Source organism: Numenius arquata, chromosome 7, assembly GCF_964106895.1.
Source record: "Numenius arquata chromosome 7, bNumArq3.hap1.1, whole genome shotgun sequence".
NCBI lineage: Eukaryota > Metazoa > Chordata > Aves > Charadriiformes > Scolopacidae > Numenius > Numenius arquata.
In genome coordinates this window covers 1521807-1541073 of record NC_133582.1, presented here as the reverse complement: position 1 = coordinate 1541073, position 19267 = coordinate 1521807, and the positions used below count along the sequence as shown (strand labels likewise).

The 19267-nt window shown below is 46.1% G+C and overlaps 1 protein-coding gene across 2 annotated transcripts in view; it reads left to right on the top strand.

Moving 5' to 3' along the window:
- Nucleotides 1-19267, top strand: part of FILIP1 (filamin A interacting protein 1) — a 102733-nt gene that overhangs the window by 73110 nt on the left and 10356 nt on the right. For both annotated transcript variants that reach the window (XM_074150393.1, XM_074150392.1), the window contains exon 5: nucleotides 11587-14392. In XM_074150393.1, the coding sequence (XP_074006494.1) occupies nucleotides 11587-14392 (2806 nt within the window). The remainder of the gene's footprint in view (nucleotides 1-11586; nucleotides 14393-19267) is intronic.

The window sequence follows — 19267 nt, the reverse complement described above, 5'->3', positions numbered from 1 at the left end:
GAGTCACCATCCCTGGCAGTATTTAAAAAACGAGTAGATGTTGTGCTGAGGGACATGGGTTCATGGTGGGCTTGGCAGTGCTAGGTTAATGGTTGGACTTGATGACCTTAAAGTCTTTTGCAACCTAAATGATTCTATGAATCTGTGATTTTTATAATTCTGTGATTTGGTCATCATGCCACATGGCACTTCTCTGATGTCCTGGACACCTCTGCCCCTGACTCCAGAGAAGCTTTGGTCAAAGGGCTGCTTCTGTGACACTGTGTGTGCTTATTCACAAAATAATGACCAGAACAGACTGTGCACCAGTACCCTTGAGCTGGTATTAGCTGTATAGTCAGGTTCTACTCCAGCTGGATCACCTGTACTTCAGGGAGTCCCACCAATGTGGGCTTCGTTCCTCATGGAGAGAAGAAACCAGTGATACAATTTCATGTTGTGTGTTTCAGTATTAATCTATAATTTCCACTCAATTTCATTCTATTTATTTATTACATATCCAAGTCAGGTGTGTAATATTGAACATACTGAGCTTTCCCAGATATCAGAAGGATACACACAAGCATTAAGTACAGTTAAGTGTACAAAGTACCAAACCAGAAGGGGGGAAAAAAAAAGGGGGAAAGGAAAACAAAGCCAGAAATACTTTTATTAATCTTTTGAATCACGCTTCCATAAAAGGCAGCAGATCCTAAGGTAGGGCAATTTTCATGCTGCAAAAAAAGAAAATAATTTTAAATACAGGCAGCCTGACTTATTTAGAAAGGTCTAGGGAGTAATAAAAGGGCCAGTGTGTGAATGTGTGCGTGTGTGTGTGCGCAGTTTCTTTCCCAGCTGCGTGGTACAACCTGTTTCAAATAAGAACAAAGGTGAAGGAAGGCGGTTGTCAGCGCCGCTCCCCAAACGAAGGGTTTCAGTGTGCATGACGTATGCCATGGAAAATGTATCGCCCGAGATACAGCAGCGCCGAGTCCAACCTGAAGTTTTTTTTCTTAGGCTTTTCCTACGAAGTCCTATTGCAAGAACTTATTGTATTTATCTTCATTCTTTATTTGTGCCCCAAAGGCCCAACAGATCACCTTGTTCACTGCATCTTCAGCAGCGAGTTAAAAGCAGCCTCTTCCCTCCCTCAGTATCCAAAGTTTTCACGTTCTATCAAGATGCCACTGAACTCATTGATACCTGTTATACTCGGAGTAGGCAACTGGCCAAGTAGGAAGCGGAGGACAGGTCTGACTTACTAAATGAGTTTGGCTTACCTAAAGAAGGAAAAAACCACCCCAAAAATAACGATAGAAGGTTTTCACTGCTTTGGGAGGTTTATGACAATTTTTTTTTTTTTTTTTTAAGCGTGGCAAGCTACACAGCGTCCTTTTTCGTGTGTGTCAGTAAACACAATTTCAGGAAAAGTTTTGCACAAATAGAAATGTTTGGGCTTTTCCTAACACCTTAGAGAACTTGGGGAGAGTTGCCAGTGCTGCCTTCCCTATAAACATTACGTTTGTCTCTGCACTGAAGATAAAGAGCCAACGGAGAGCGGGGCAGAGCCCTGTCTACAGAGGATTTTATAATCAATCATTTCTTACAAGTCTCCGAGATCCACAAGAGGAATCCATCTGTGGGCTGTGCAGAGTTTAGTGAATTTTTAAAGAGAGCAACAATATGAAAGAAATGTGTAGTCTATTAGCACATCATTAAATAGTTAAACCAATTCCATCTTTTGCTTCCCAGTTACTCTCCTCTGTCACAGACAATGTGCCAGATACACAGTGCAGTTTCTGACGTTCAGAGGTGAGTTGGAATTTGGGATTCCTATCTATTCCCCCCTTTCTTTCTTTCTCCGTGTTTTTCTTACCTGGTCTCACGATGTCACAAGTGCTGCTTTACTCAGGAATGCATCTCTTGGGCTACTTCATCCCAGTGGAAGCAGAAACAAAAAGATTCATGGAATTCTGGGGAGCAAGTCAGAATTTCCCAGCCTTTGATGTGACTTAAAAGTTACTCTTGAGAAATAACAACATAGGGAGTACCTTTCTATTTTTGTATATACGCCTAATCTGATTCCTGTGCAGTGAAAGAGAAGTGGTGAAGGTGAAAGGCCTGTTTGACCTTAGCTGTGACATCCTACGTGATGTCCTCTGTAGCTCTGGCACTGCTGGAGTGGTGGGTACCTGGAGGAGCTGGGCTGGTGATGGAGAATACTTTAATTATGAAGCCTGGTGGTGGTACAGACAGATCTCAGGGTGTGTAGGGCTCACCACTGCCACGCCGCACTGTCTCTAACAAGCCTTGTGTCCAGGTTTCTCCTCGCTCACAACCAGACAACTTCTGTGGTTCGACATCACCTTCCCTGGGCTTTTTTTTTTGTTTGTTTTCTCAGTTGCAGGGTAAGCTGAGGGAGCTGATGGTCTGGTTTAAGTCCTCTCTGGGGATCACTGGTGGTCACAGGTGCCGCTGGTGACTACCATGAGGCAGTCTATGTTGCCTTGTCTTAGTGATCTGACTTAATTTAGATTTTTTTAAATGTGAGGTTGGTCAGGCCCTGGAACGGGTTGCCCAGAGAGGTTGTGATGCCTCTGTCCTTGGAGGTGTCTGGGACTCGGGTAGCACAAGCCCTGTGCAACCTGCTCTACCTGGACCTGTGGTGGCTGGACCCGACATCTCCAAGGTTCTTTCCAATCTCAACCATTCTGTGGTTTTATGATGCGACACCCTCCAGAGGGCTCCTCAGTCACCCTCTGGTCTTCTCATGACACATTATTGTTCCATTTGCTGGAGTTTTTTCTGCCAAATTTGTAATGAGTAGAGGTGATGCCTTGAAGCCTGTGTTGTAAGCAGGAGTCTGCTACATGCCTGCTGCGATGGTGAGCGCTCAGACTTCGTGAAAGAGGTGACCCCTTCGGTCCTGGTCCCTCAGTGACCTCTCCCTTCTTCATGTCACATCTGTACAAAGCTGACTGCTAGAGACTCACAGCTGCTCTCCTAATATAAATACTATATATATATATCTATATAGTATATATAAATACATATACAAGTTTTGTACCGAAACCCTTCAGGACACCTTGGAGCGTTGTGGATTTGGGAGAGATGGGAGTTAGAAAGGGAGTGTAGAGGTGAGGAGGACCCTGGGACCGAACGGTGGGTGGATCTCAACTCTTCTGATGATCTCCCTCAGTGCCAATGCAATGCCACATCAGTAAATTTCCATGATGGGTATTTATTGTAGCGTTTGCCATTGTACATGCCATTTCCTCTTTTTAAAGCATACGTAGCTCTACCAGAACAGTTATTAGGATTGGAAAGGACAGGGTAAGTAGATTAAGCAGAACATTTGTCTGCTTGATGCATGGGATCATTTGTAACTGCATAATCAAACACAAGTTTTGTACCGAAACCTTTCCTCAGACACTTGAAAAAAAAATAATAGAAACATATTGAGACACATCAACTTTGCACACAGGAGGCGACAGTTTCTCTGCAGGACCCCAACTTCATCTTTTGGAAAGTATTTAGTAAATGAGGCAGGAGAACATAAAAAGGGAGGGAATGATTAAGGCTGGTATATGTTTCCTTGGAAAATATGACTCTGCCCCTGTTGAGTTTGTGATTTCCTAGATGGCGCTGGTTAAGTCTGAAGCTAATTCACACGGGCGGTGAACGTTTTTCAGACTGATGTTCATTTTGGGGAGCTTGTTGGAAATCCAGGTTCTGATGGGCAGGAGTTTGTAACATCCACTCCCGGGGCTGGGGGCAAAGGGGTCTGTGATGGACCACCCGCAGCGCTCCAAAAACCACATTCCATGTACCCCGGAGCAGGTCCCCAACCGTGACCTGCCCCCTTTGCGCTTCTGTTTCCCACCCGGCAAGGAGCAATTCTGCTCTCGGCAGAGGCTGAAGGGTGTGTGGTAAACACGGCCTGGAATAAAGAGCATAAAGTCAACCATTAAACACCCGCTTTCCAAAGGAGCGCTGCCCAGCCTGTATGCCGAATGAGGCCAGGGTCCCAAGCACAAATAATGAAAGGACACTGAATTAGGTAGTTTCTCAAAAAAATGTAAACACACACACCGGTCCATTTTTGTGTATAATAATATTTGACATGATAGACTTTCAGTGGGTTTGGATATTACAGGCTTCTTAAAAAAAAAAAAAAAAGAGGAAGGTGAATGGGAAAGGGAAGAGGGATGAAAAAGAGGAGGAGAAGGGGAAAGGGAAAAGGAGGAGTAGTTTCTAGTTGCCCTTGTGGAGTCTGAAGAGGTGACCCTGGGCAATCTAAGGAATCATTAGGCAAATAGAAGGAATCCCCGAATTCTTTTATGTTGGTTTGGGAACAAAAGGGCTGATTTCGGACTTCTTTAACGCAGGTTGCTCGCAGAATGGTGCTCTTCGGCCCTCGTGCAGGCTCCCGGTTAGTGTGACTTTCCAAAAACAAGTATGTGCGTGTATCAAACCCGCGGGGGCTTTTCTTCAGGTACTCAACGCCTTTCTCAACGGGTGTTAACATCAGCCGGGGCTCAGCAGCAGCAGCGCCACAGGGGAGAAGGGAGAGGAACTTTTCTTGAGCCGGAGGAAGGAAGCGGGGCCGGGACGCACGGCTTCTGGGCATCCCGGCTCGGTGCCGCGGGAGCAGCTGCCCAGGGTTCCCTGCCATCTAATTGCTATTTCTTAATCGTTAACCCAGAAACTGTGAGACCGGAGGGGGCTGTCAATAATAAACTCCGGCAAAGGGGGTGCTAAAAGGAAGGGCTGGCCGAAAGGAGCCACCCGGGCGCCTAAAGCCTTTCCACCCCTCCTGCCCCGCCGAGGCAGCTCCACCCCTCCCTCCGCAATGCTGCTCCCGATCCCCCCCCGGCCACCGCACGGCTCCGCTCCCCTCCTGCCGCCCCCTCCCACCCCCGGTCCCATCGCCCCGTCCCCCCCGCCCGGCTCCGGTCCCCCCATCGTCTCCCCCCCTCGCCCGGTCGCAGCCGTCACCTTGCGGCGCTCGGGGGACGCAGCGGCGGGGTGAGGGCGCCTTCCCTCCGGCGGAGGGGCTGAGCCGGCGCGGAGCGAGGAGTCGTGCTGCAAAATTGTCCTTTTCTATTATTTTTTTTTTTTTTTTTGGTAGCTTTAAAAAAAAAAAAAGGTCTAATTATAAGGTAAGATAATTCAGATTTTATTATTATTATTATTATTATTACTTCTAATTTGAGCAGTGCTAATTGTTCTGGTACATGCACAGTGGATAACGGAGAGCACCGGGCGCCGGCGGGAGGCTGGAGCGGGGTCCGGGGGCTGCCGGGGATGCTCGGGGTGAGCCCGGGGCAGCCCCCCTCCCGCTGTCCCTCCGGCTCCGGCCGGGGCAGAACCGTTCCCGTCTTCTTGCTCGGCTGGAGCCGGGGAAGGTGCAGCTTTGGGCGGGGGGGGGTGTGTGTGTGTGTGTGTGTGTCCTGCCGGGGGGGGGGTTCCTCGCCCGGGGAGCGCAGCGAGGGGTCAGGGGAGGATAACGGCGGCCCGGAGACAGGTTTGGCGAATTTCATCTCCCAGCTGAGCGCTGCCGCGGCTTCCTTTTCTCAGAGGCTGTTTGCATGCTCCATGCTTACCCTCCCCCCCACCCCGTCCCTTCCTCTGACCTGCGAAATTAATACGGACGTATTAATTGGGGGGAGGGGGGGGGGCGGAAAAAAGCGCCTGTCTGGTTGTAATACCGTTTCACAGCCTGAATGGGTTGTGGCCGTGTTTTGGTCGACCAAAAGAAAGTTCTTTGGTGCTTTTCTTCTGTGAACGAGATGCTGGAAAGGTGGTGGGACACTGGATCTAGCAAATGTTCTTATTCCAAAACACTGCTTTCAGTCACCGTTCAGCTGAAGTGAGACGGTTTCAGCACCGATGAACTATTTCAGCAAACTGGATTTTAATTTATCCAAAATCGGTGTTAGAAACAAAAGCAGGAGGAAAAATTGTTGTAGAAGATAAGCAGTGTGTCTTCCTAAGTATGGAAAATGTTTTCTTTCTGTCGGTATAATTTGGGAACTGTTGCGTAGTGTTGAAGTAGCAAGAATATCAATTTGCTTTTGATATAATTTGATAAAATCACTAAAAGTTAAACTAAAAAGTTAATTCAGCGGTGAAGAATCTGCAGTTTTTTACACTTCAATTTTGTATAGCGGGTACCCACAAAATTTGTCTTTAGAATGACTAGAACTGATAACTATTTTGTTTTTTTACAAGTTTTTATTTGTTTTCAGAGTTGACCCTGTGATAAACCAAACAGCAACTCAGGGAGCTCTGCAGCAAGGTCGTTCAAACACTTGTCTCTGCTCCTTGCCTTTAAAGTTGAGTGGATAGAAAGGAGAAAGTAACTCCAGTGTGCTTCGTTCTTTTTCTTGCTATGGGATCTGGTCTCATTTACATCTTTCTCCTCTCAGTTGAGAGGGAGATGAGGGAAGGACTGACGCTGATGACTTGAAAGTGTTACCTAATTTTGAATTGCCCAATTTGAGCGTCAGGCCTGATTGCTTTGCGTCCTAGAGAACCTCACCGCCTTTTGACTCTCTTTGGTTTTAGCTGAAATTGTAAAGTGCTCAGAATCAGCGAAATTCAGCCTCTGGGTGTCTCAGCCTGGCCCCAACCACGGAAGGACTCAGAAATAGTCATGACGTGGAGGATTTCCCAGTGGCTGTAGAAATAACCATCAAAATCGGCTGTTGTACAGTAAACAGGGAAAAAAAAAAAATATGAGGAGGGAGCTCCTTTATTCAGTTAAACCACCTCTTGCTCGTTTTCATTGTCCCGGGGTTCTGGTGAGCAGCCTCTCACATCGCCTCATGGGCAGCAGCTTTCTGGAGCTACCACCAGGAAGTTGTCCAGTCCCCGTAACTCTGCGCATGCAGCCGCAAACTCTTTAGGGTTGAAGTGGAAAATCGAGCTTGAGAAGGTGTTTGGCTTCCCAGTGCTTCCTTGGGATTGCTGGGTGAGTGGCAGGAATGCTGCTGGCCCCTTGGGGAGGAAGCAGTGACCCTGCTCTGGCAGGGGGTTGGACTAGATGATCTCCAGAGGATCTCTCGGAGATCTCCCAACCCCTACAGTTCTGTGATTCATCAGCCATCAGTCAGCTCATCCTTAGAGTGATCGAGTCCTTGTTAGAGCCCTTCTCTTAACCCCCTCTTACTGCCAGCCCACAAAATAGGAGAGAAGGCATTACATCCCATTGCAACAAACTATTTCGGAATTTAAATGGCAAAATAAGGTACAGAGCAGTACGTCTGAGATGGCTTTGTGCTAGAACAGCGATGAGGAGCTCTGTGGACCTCCAGGCTGTGTAGGAACTTAGTTACAAAGGTCCTCCTGCTTCCCTCCTTCCCATCCTCTTCTTTCTACCTGCTGTCCCTCCTGTCTTGAAGCAGGGGAGATAGCTCTCCCCCTCTCTCCAGATTGCCCTCCATGTTAGCCCTTCCTGTGAGTGCTTCATGAAACACTAGAAGACACCTTGGGAAGCTTGGCTTAGTCTGGTTGCAAAGCAGGGATCTTAATCAGGCCCAGGCAGTTGAAAGGCCCTGCCAAAGCGTTCCCACAGAATCATGCTTTTTTGAGGGTAGAGGTGGGTTTTTCACTGAGCATCTTTCCCCTGAAAATTGAAAATTCTTTGTATTTTCTTAAAATATCATAACTCACTTTGGAGAATGGCTGCTGGTATCAGCTGTCAGTGCTAAGTGGGGGGTTTATAGTTCCCAGGTTGCTCCATTTATTGTATTTCAAATGTAGTCACAAAGTTTATGATCCTTCAGAAGGCAAGAAAATGTCTACTGACCACTGTAATTTCTTTTGCAAAAGTAGAGAAGAACTAATGCTTGATTTTAGCTAAGGTCTTTGCTACTGCTTTTACCATAAATAAATTCCATCTCAAATCCAGTAATGCCCATTGGAACTCTCCTGGTGTGAAACTATTGCAGTGTCTTTCAAAACCACGAAATCATTATTCTCCAGCTGTAAGTTATAACTTACGTTGGAGTCTCGCTCTGGTCTGAGAAGGGACACTGAGAATGGTACTGGGGGGTCCCTCCTCTGCATCTCGGTGCTGGACTTGACACACGGAGAAATAAAACAGGAAAAACAATGTATGCGGTCAAGTTAAGCTTGTAGTTTTATTGATTCCATGAATTGATCACAGAATGGTAAAGCACGCTGACGGCTGACCAGCAGGCTCCAGCAAGAAGCCCTTCAACCACTCCGCGTTTCTCTTTGGAAGGAGTGGATCGAGCCCTCCCTGTCCTCCTGTCCTTCAGGGCAGACTCAGGGACTCGCTCGCAGCAGACCAAAGCCCTGCCTGAGGCGGACACCTCTTCCCAATGTACCCAAGGTGCTGTTTCACAAACTGTGTCTGTGCCACAACTGTCTCGTACAAACACGTTGACACAGTAACTGGACTTCCTGGCAGCGGTCATGTGGCTGAGGGGTGGAAAAATAGGTATTGGCCAGGTTTGCTTTAAGGAAAAACTGCCATCCAAACCTGAGGGAGAGATGAGCCCCAGCCCGAGCACGGCGGGCAGAACTGACAGGACAAAGCCCAGGAATAGAACTGCAATAAAAGAAGTGAAGCCACATCTCTGGAGGGATGAGGTTCAGCATCTCCTTGCGCTTCTGATGATCAACCTGAAGCAAACGCAGGGACCGGACCGGGGGTACTAGACTGTTGGCTTGTCAGTGTTTTGGCTGTATCCAGCCCCACATTTCATTGTGAAAGGTTTGGGTTTGGTTTTCTTTTCTTTTTTGCTTATTTTGACCCCGAATTCAGCTGCTTTCAACCTCTTGATAATCCTGTGTGCAGTTGCTCTGGATAACACATTGAAAACACACGTGCTGGGAGTCTGAGGTGCTTTTAGTGCTGCATCGGAGCCCATGCAGGTTTTTGTTAATTAGCAATTAGCAGCAGCAGTCAGATTAGAAGCCTGATAATACATCAGCTGTGAGGGTCAAGAGGGGACATCACCTTGCAATCCTGCTGAAATTCCAGTTCAGCCACTGAGATATGAGAGTTGTACAAGGATGGAAAAGCAGGAGCCAGCTTAAACTCGGCTTTATGTTAGTGTTTAGAAGTAACACTGAAAAGGTGTAGATTTGGGTTATTACTTTGGCATTGGCACAGATTTGGAAAATGCTTTCCCACCCGTCCCTCACAGAACCAGATTTTAGAAGCAGTTTCCCTGGATGGGGCAGCCACAGCTTCTCTGGGCAACCTGGGCCAGGCTCTCACCACCCTCACAGCAAAGAATTTCTTCCTGAGATCTCATCTCAATCTCCCCTCTTTCAGTGTCAAACCCTTCCCCCTCCTCCTATGGCTCCCCTCCCTGATCAAGAGTCCCTCCCCATCTCTCCTGGAGCCCCTTTAGGGACTGGAAGGGGCTCTATGGTCTCCCCAGAGCCTTCTCTTCTCCAGGCTGAACCCCCCCAACTCTCTCAGCCTGTATTTGATAGGAGTCACCTTAAAATTTTCCTGTGGGACGAGGACGGCTGGAAATATTCTCCGTTTTGAAGGTCTTGTATTCTTGTATATATGTTTATGACTTTGGGAGATGGGTCATTTAGAGCCCCGCCGGTTTAGGACACACTGTTCTGTCACGGTAAATAATATTTTGTAAAAGGGTTCATACTATTTCTTTAAAAACGTAGCCTGGGGGAGATGAGGGAGAGTTCTTGGCAGAAAGTTTTGCATGAAGCAGTGTGATAGAGCAGCCGGGGGATACATCGCATGCTAATAAAGTTCCTTCTTCAGTGTGAGAAATGCATGCTTTGTGAGTGGCAGCGGGTCTTTTTTTTTTACCTTTTGACATTCTAACTTGACCCATAATGAGGCATCCACCAGCACAGCTTTTCAGTCCTTTCCAAAGAGCTGTCAGAACCGAGGAGATTTTTTTTGAGAATAATCTGTGACCCAGCGAGGTTGGCTGCAAGGTTTGTTTGTTTTTCTCTCTCCCGCTGGTTCCTACTATTCTCTTACTCCCACATCCCATCCGACTCTTGTTTTCAAACGCATTCTTCAGCCTTCTCCTTCCCTACCTACTGCATCCTGTGCTCCGCTTTCTGACTTCCTCCCCTTTTCTTAGAGCTTTTCTTCCCAGTTCCTTTTCGTTCCGGTCCCCGAGGAGTGACACATTAACAGTTGCTGGAGGCCCCAGTTACTACGGCTGTTGTGAGGGGTGTAGGGTTCAGGTGAGGGCTCCGGGAGACATCCTTTTCCTGTGACATTGTGGCCCGGAGCTCTTTGCACCATTTAATTGCGAATGTATATCTGTGCTTCACTCACCACCATCTGCAGTTCAGCATTTAATATAAAAATACTGATAAAAGCCCATCTTTGCTAAGATATGGATGTTCTTGTTATTGCAAGTTAATTAACAGGTGGTAAATTGCTCTGTATTATCACTTCACTGCGTGGTTCACAAAGAAGCTGAAAAGCTCCAAACGGAGGGTAAGCAAAGCAAGTGGATTCGAGTCATCGCCCCTGTCGTGATCAGGGATATGGGAGTTGCGGGTGGTTTGAGAAACACAACATTTCACAGGAAATTCAGTGTGCGTACCTGTGTCTTCTCTAAGTCATACCGCTGCTTTTGCAGTAAGGGTCCCGCAGTAGCAGGGGATGTGTCCCTGTGTTATCCGTACCCCTCTCTCAGCTGAGGGTCCCCAGCCTCATAAATCTGTGCTTACAATGTGCGCAGGAACTTCCTGGCCAACATCGACGTATCCTGACTATAAATCACAGATATAAAATACTTACATGGCCAATAATTTCTCCATTGAACTGTTGCATGGGTAAGGCTGCAAAATGTAGGTCTTTGTTATCTTTCTGAGGATACACCTAATTTGTGTATCGTGCGCTTTACCAACTATATAAAGAAGAGCATTTTCTAGCTGGGGTTAGATGTAGCCAAAGGTTTGATTAATCCAACCCTTGCAGTCCACAAAAACTACTGTTCTAAATGGAAATGTGCCTGGAAGAAGAAACTTTTTAATGTAATAGTCACTGTGCTGGCAAATCTGTCTTCCTGCTGATTTCTTATGCCTGTGATACCCAGATGGTTATCAGTTGTGTGCTCATGTAACCTTCTCTCCTGCTGGTTTATTTATCACCGGGATTGATCCATTTGTGTATGGCTGCACATAGCAATTAGTTTTCATTTTTTATCTTATTTTACGCCTTTTTGTGTATACAAGACATAAGGAGGAATCCACCTTGTAAAACAAGTTCGGTATAAATGGACTGGTGGGTACACATACCTGTCCTGTTGAGGTAGTGTATATTTTTACCAACATCATCCCAACAGAGAATTAAATATAAAGGAGTTGAAACCTGATGTGTTTGTTGTCTATACATGTATAAAAATTCACTGCTTTTCAGACTTCTAGATGATTTTGCATAGTTTTCAGTTACGTTTTGTAATTTAAAATATTTGGTTTGGGAATGTAACTGTAGCTGGTCATTATTTCTTGAAAGACTACCTCGTTTATTAATGAAAAAAATATGATAAAATGAAGGTGATCTAAAAAATGGAGAAATACAACTATATATGTATTTTAGTTTAATACATCTCTTCTAACTCGTTACAGGTTGAAGAAACTTCTTGAGCAGGAGAAGATCTATCAAGCCCGGAAGGAGAAGGAACACACAAAGAGACTCAATAAACTAAGAGAAGAACTAGTCAAGCTCAAATCATTCGCACTCATGCTGGTGGATGAGAGACAAATGCATATTGAACAACTTGGTCAGCAAAGCCAGAAAATACAGGACTTAACCCAAAAACTAAAGGAAGAAGAAGAAAAGCTTAAAATTATTAGCGCGAAAACAAAAGAAGATGGGCAAAAACTGATGAGGTTAGAGGCGGAACTTGAACACAAAACATCCTCGTTTTCTCAGGAACATGAGGAGATGACTGCTAAATTGGCCAATCAAGAGTCACATAATCGACAGCTGAGGCTTAAGCTGGTGGGGTTGACTCGCAGAATAGAGGAGCTAGAAGAAACTAACAAAAACCTCCAAAAAGCTGAGGAAGAACTTCAAGAACTAAGAGATAAAATTGCGAAAGGGGAATGTGGGAACTCTAGCTTAATGGCAGAGGTGGAAAACCTCCGCAAGCGCGTGCTTGAAATGGAGGGGAAAGACGAAGAGATCACAAAAACTGAATCCCAGTGTAAGGAGCTGAAAAATAAACTACAAGAGGAAGAGCACCATAGCAAAGAGCTGAAACTTGAGGTGGAAAAATTGCAGAAAAGAATGTCAGAACTAGAGAAGCTGGAAGAGGCTTTCAGTAAAAGCAAGTCTGAATGCACCCAGCTGCACTTAAACTTGGAGAGAGAAAAGAATTTGACTAAGGATTTGATAAATGAGTTGGAAGTGGTGAAGACACGAGTGAAAGACCTTGAGGCATCAGAAAGCCAGTTGGAAAAAGCTGAAATAAGCTTAAAAGATGACCTGACAAAGCTGAAGTCATTTACTGTAATGTTGGTGGATGAACGAAAAAATATGATGGAAAAAATAAAACAGGAGGAAAAAAAGGTTGAGGGTCTAACCAAGAATTTTAAAGTTGAACAAGGGAAAGTTATGGATGTAACAGAGAAGCTGATAGAAGAAAGTAAGAAATTTTTGAAACTGAAATCCGAAATGGAGGAAAAGGTGTCTGGTTTGACAAAGGAAAGGGATGAGTTAATTGGCAAACTGAGAAGCGAAGAAGAAAAATCGTCTGAACTAAGCTGTAGAGTTGACCTGTTAAAGAAAAGACTTGATGGTATGGAGGAAGTAGAAAGAGAAATTACAAGAGGTCGAAGCAGGAAAGCACCAGAGCATGGTTGTCACGAGGACAACAAGATCAAAGAACTGACCGTTGAAATTGAAAGGCTGAAAAAACGTCTCAAACAGTTGGAAGTGGTTGAAGGAGATTTGATGAAGACGGAAGATGAATATGATCAGCTGGAACAGAAATTTAGGACTGAGCAGGACAAAGCTAACTTTCTTTCTCAGCAGCTGGAGGAGATGAAACTCCAGATTGCCAAAACCAAAGCGATAGAAAAAGGTGAAGCAGTGAGCCAGGAGGCAGAGCTGAGGCACAGGTTTCGTCTGGAAGAGGCCAAAAGCAGAGACTTGAAAGCAGAAGTTCAAGCTCTGAAGGAAAAAATCCATGAGCTCATGAACAAAGAAGACCAGCTTTCTCAGCTCCAGGTCGATTATTCGGTTCTGCAGCAAAGGTTTATGGAAGAAGAAAATAAAAACAAGAGCATGGGGCAGGAAGTTCTGAACCTAACAAGGGAGCTGGAGCTTTCTAAGCGTTACAGCCGTGCTCTGAGGCCCAGCATAAACGGACGAAGAATGGTTGATGTTCCCGTGACGTCCACCGGTGTGCAGACAGATGCTGTAAGCAGTGAAGCAGCAGAAGAAGAAACCCCCGCAGTGTTTATAAGGAAATCCTTCCAGGAGGAGAATCACATCATGAGCAATCTGCGACAGGTAGGTCTGAAAAAACCCGTGGAGCGTTCTTCAGTGCTCGAGAGATATCCTCCAGCAGCAAATGAACTCGCAATGAGGAAATCTTGGATACCCTGGATGAGAAAGAGGGAAACTGGGGCCCAGGCAACTCCTGATAAAGGAACCCGAGCCCACAGTAGCCCAGCGCATCCCGGGGAGGTTGTCCTTTCACCAAAGCAGGGTCAACCCCTTCATATTCGAGTGACACCAGACCACGAGAACAGCACAGCTACCTTGGAGATTACCAGTCCAACCTCAGAGGAATTTTTTTCGAGTACCACTGTCATTCCTACTTTGGGAAATCAGAAGCCACGAATAACCATCATTCCCTCTCCAAACGTTATGCCACAAAAAGCAAAAGGCGGCGAAAGTCCCATGGGCCCAGATCGTTCTATGTCTCCAGTCACTATAACGACGTTCTCCAGGGAGAAGTCCCCAGAGGGAGGAAGAGCACCCTTTGCTGACAGACCCGCGTCGCCAATTCAGATTATGACAGTATCGACATCCACAGCACCGGCAGAAATCTCTGTCTCTCCGCAGTCACAAGATATGACCATGGGAAGGGCTGTCTTCAAAGTAACGCCGGAAAAACAAACCGTCCCCACTCCCATCCGCAAGTACAACACCAACGCCAACATCATCACGACAGAAGACAACAAAATCCACATCCACTTGGGTTCCCAGTTCAAACGCTCTCCCGCTGCTGCAGCCGATGGTGCGAGTCCCGTGATAACAGTCCGGCCGGTGAACATAGCGGCAGAGAAGGAAGTTGTGACGGGCACCGTCCTTCGATCGCCCCGCAACAACCTGTCCTCGCGCCCTGCGGCGAGCAAGGTGACGAGTACCATCACCATAACGCCCGTGACAACGTCTTCCACCCGAGGGACACAGTCAGTGGTGAGTGGCATAGTCTCATCATGTAGTGTTTGCAGTAAGGAGAAGGGCAACCATAGGCTGGGTTTGAGACACGAGCAGGGCAAATGGGTGGCGTGAGGAAACTCATGACTTCCCTACATTTGTTTCAGGTACTAGCTTAGCTTTAAAATCAGAATTTGCCTGATGAATGTATTTTTGTAGCAGTGTTGAGCGCTGCTATACTTTTGGCATTATCTCCCAACGGAGTGACTTTCAAAGGAGGTCCTTTCAAAGTTGTTTCCATAATGGCCATCCTGCAAGTGAGAGACGGAGAGGGACAAAGAGTGATGGAGGTGACAGAGCAGGAAACTGTATTTTTATTTTTGGTGAGTGCAATTTCCGAGTTCTGAAAACACTCACAATAATTTTTGGCCCAGCTGGCGGGTCCTGGGAGTCTGGTCACGCAGGCTGGTATTTCTTTGGTATAATCCCATTATAGCTATAATTCTATTAATATCTGCTGTAATACTGAGCTCCAAAGGAATAAATAGGCAGACATGGCATCGCTGCTGACAGCTCCAAACCTCCTTCAGCCGGTAAACAGTAAAGCTCTTTCTGTTCCTCTGAAATCCTCACCTTCTAGAAGTGCTGCATCACAATAATGCTGCTTCTGGCATATTTTTTGCTGCTTTGTCTCTCTGTGGTTGTCCCCCGGCTTCGTTTTCGTACTTAAATCAGTCTCTCACCTCTGTCTTTAAACATATTGGACAATATTTATTGCTAGTCCTCCCCCCCAGGTTTATTATTGGATGTGGCTTTGCACGTCTCCGGTTGGAAATACCCTGGGAAAGAAGAATTTAACCAAAATAGAAACCAAACAGTTCTGTATTAGTCCAAAAGCTTGTTTAGCCAGACAGAGCCCACAGCAGATGCTCAGGGGAAGATTATTTTAAGTGGGTGAACACACAGTAATGTTTCCCTCAGCGTCTGCTCCCAGTTTTTGGCAATAGGTGGGTATTTCTTTCTGAACCGGGGCCTGTAGCCACAGCTTTGTGTTTAATAGACCGTGGCGGAGTTTTCTTCTATTTATTCTTCTAATTGCTTTTTGAACTCATTTACACTGTTGTTTCCACAACATCAGGGGGCAGTGAATTCAGTTGTGGGCTCTGGGAAAAATGCTCTTTTGTTGGATACCTTTTATGCGATACCTTCATTGGTTACAGCCTCTTTCTTGTATCTTGACAAACACTGAATAGTCATCCCCCGTTCGTTTGTCTGCGCCGCCCCGGAGCCTGCAGACCCTACAGCAGCCACCGCTTTCCAAGCTGGAATGTCGAAATGCATTTAAGATACACTTCCACACTCCTGGAGAGAGGCTGCCGTGCCCGTTTCAGCCTGCGACTAAAGAAAACTTGACTATATTTGTCATACGGTCAGAGACAGAGGGACAGAGCAGGAAACTGTATTTTTATTTTTGGTGAATGCAATTTCTGAGTTCTGAAAATACCCATCATAATTTTTGGCCCCGCTGGTGGGTCTGCAGAGGCTGTTTGGGAATGCCCACGCGCACCCCCTCCCCACGTACACAATGTGTTGGAGACACTTTTCTGTACAGTGTTTTCCTACATATTAGAGGCAACTGCACATTTTTTAAAACGTCTTGAATTAATTAATTTACAAACTCCTTTGTCTCTCAGAAGCTTGGAAAACATCTTTTTTCCTAAGAGTCCCTCATTCTTTTTTACTAGATGTCTGTCTCTGCTGTGGTGATGCACTCAACCATGACAGACAAAACTCTTTTGGTTTGTTTTCATCTGGCTAAAAAGTGGCTTCTTTCTTCACGTCATCCTCCAAGGTTTGGCATGTAAGGAAAATACTTCAACCATAAGATTTCCTTTATCTTATGCTTCCCTTTGTTTTTTTAAGGTCCTTAGGCAGATGAACAGGGAAACTTCCGACAAGCCCAAATGTGCCTTTTCCTCCCAGGCCTCCTGAAAAAAACCCAAAAGTTGGATATTCACCATCTGTTTTGCAAATGACTGTTTTACAAACACATTTCAGTACCCATTGTCAGAAAAAACAAGTTGTGATCATTTAACCAACATCGATAGAATTTTGAGGGTTTAAGTTCATAAAATGGAAGCAGACAAACTGATCCACAGCGGCTTTCTTAGCTCCCTGGGTTTAGTTTTTCTCTTAACCCTCATCCGAGATGCTTTGTACAATGCACTGATGCAGTGCCAAGCTACAAAGGGGAAAATAATTCTGAAATTCCTGGCTCTCATCTGTTGCTATGACAAATTTGCAGTTTTCATATTTGAAAACATTTAACTCTTCTTCCTATTTGAATTTATAGAATTACCCTCAGTTCTGCAGGTGGAGTTGATTATAAGACGCACACCTGGTACTTGTAAAGGTTCAGCCTGGGCTGTGGCGTCTCTGCATTTGTGAGTCCAAAACCAGAGACTGTGGGTTCATGATGGACCAGCACGATGTTTGAACCCCTTGGATTAAGGGGTGTTACGGTTGTGTTGATTTACCCTGACATACACTGATGGGTAGCTGGAGATTGATATTCCCCTGAGCCAAGTTCTCTTCAGAGTCTGCAGCAGTTCTGATTTAGATAAAGTGAGACCCTCATCCAAAGAAAGGCACAGGCACCTGAAGGAGAACTTGGTCACTGCCTTTTATATGATAGCCTGTGGATTTGGGTAATTACCACAGAAGTGAGAAAAACGGGGTTTGGTCCTCCTTAGCTTGGTTAGAATCAAACCCACTCCCAGGAAAATTCTCGGACTAGCCTAGCAGACCTCGCAGATAATTGTTTTATTACAGATGGACCATGGCACAACCGAAAACTCAAAACCATGAGACCAGAGGGCATGCACCAAAACGAGCCTGAAACTAACACCCACCTGTACCTTTCTGCAGTGGAAGTCATTGAGATACTTGGGGGAGATTTGGATTAGATCTTAGGAGGAAATTCTTTGCTGTGAGGGTGGTGAGAGCCTGGCCCAGGTTGCCCAGAGAAGCTGTGGCTGCCCCATCCCTGGAGGGGTTCAAGGCCAGGTTGGAGGGGGCTTGGAGCAACCTGGTCTGGTGGGAGGTGTCCCTGCCCAGGGCAAGGGGTGGCACTGGTAGCCCAGGGCATCGTAAACTGACCTGTGTCAACCACTGAAGGGAACCATTTCTGCCCAGAGCAAGCTGGTCCCTGATCTGATTGAGAACAAGTGCTGAAAAAACACCTTTGTTATGAAAATACTCCAAAACTAAACGTGTGCGTGAAAGTGCTCTTTTTGTGTGTCAATAAAATGCATGAAGCAGGTTCTGTTATAAACCACTAAAACACACGAAATGTTCTGTACATTCAAATTGCCTTTCTTCCTGTAATGGGACTGTCTGACCTTACTGCAACCTCACGGCTTAATGCACCTGCCGGGGTCCGCAGCGAGCGCTGATTATCGACATAACCGGCTTAGCGGCTGCAAGTATTTATCTCCCCCTCGGTAAAGTATTTAGTGACCTCGCTGCAGCCCCCTGTGCCCTTCCAGCATCACGTACCGTGTCCAGCTCAGAGCCAGCCGGCGTCACCCTGCATCCCGCGGGAGGATTGGTGTCTGGTGGGATCAATCAGAATTCAGCATCCTACATGGAGGGAATCGCTTAGGGCTTGGTTCTTGGAAGAAATGGCCAAAAAACAGAGAGTTGTGTGGATTCGCTGTCACAGACGGTACGGACGGCTTTCTGAAGAGCCACTTTTGTGCCATTTCACTTGGCAAACACAAGATGCTTCTGCAGCTGCCTGTGAAGTGGGCCTTAGCTTCCATACCATCAACATGTTAGTATGCCCTAAGGAAGGCAACTAAGACATTTAAAGCGAGTTAGAGTTCTTTTTCAAAGTGCTTTTGAGTGATTTAGACTTGAAATGAGTAACTTGAAAGCGCCCAAATCCTTAGTTAATAATTTACATGTGAATAAAGCTGAAGAAATGCCTGAGATTCCAGCTACTTCATTTGATTGCCTCATGTTTACACACTGTGGAGCTCTTTCAGGGAGTACAAGATGTTTGTCATTCGGGTTCCCTGGGATGTTGACATATTTTCCAAGGCTGATGGAATGCATTTGCATGTTTTGCCCTACAGAATTGTATGGGCCTAACTTGTTTTGACATCGACATGTGAGTTCCGTATTAGCCTCTAGACTGCTATTGTAAATGTTGCTTTTAGTTATTGAAAATGGCTTCCTTCCTGCCAGGCAGACGGCATTCAACTTTTCCAGTTGGGATTTTTTTTTCTTTTTGCTGTACACATGGAGTTTTGAACTGTTCTTAGAAGCTTAAGGAATGATTTTCCTTTGAATGCTCAAGGATGCAGACAGAAGGCTTGGATGCTACTGGCTGGAAAACCTTCCAGAGAGAGAGATGCTCATCTGTGGAGCATTTTTTAAGAGCATTTTTAAGTAAATGTGTAAATATCTGTTGCAGTCGACGCAGTCCCCTAATCCTTTCTCTTTCAGCAGTTTAGTTTTACTGTGCTTACCTGTCCTAAGTTGCAGAATTTAGTCATTTAGCAGATGGGTCTAGGTGGCATCCCAGGATCTTGTGAGAGGTGCTCCAGCCCCTCAATGTCCCTCCTGTTGTGAGGGGCCCAAAACTGGACACAGCTCTTGAGGTGGGGCCTCACCGGTGCCCAGTTCAGGGGGACGATCACTGCCCCAGTCCTGCTGGCCACACTGTTCCTGACACAGGCCAGGATGCTGGTGGCCACCTGGGCATGATGCTGGATCACATTCAGCCGGCTGTCGACCAACACCCCCAGGTCCTTTTCACCCCAGGCAGCTCCAGCCACTCTGCCCCCAAATAGGCATGATTTGGGGCATGGTTGCCCGAGAGGTAAAAGAAGACCCAATGAAAAGTCT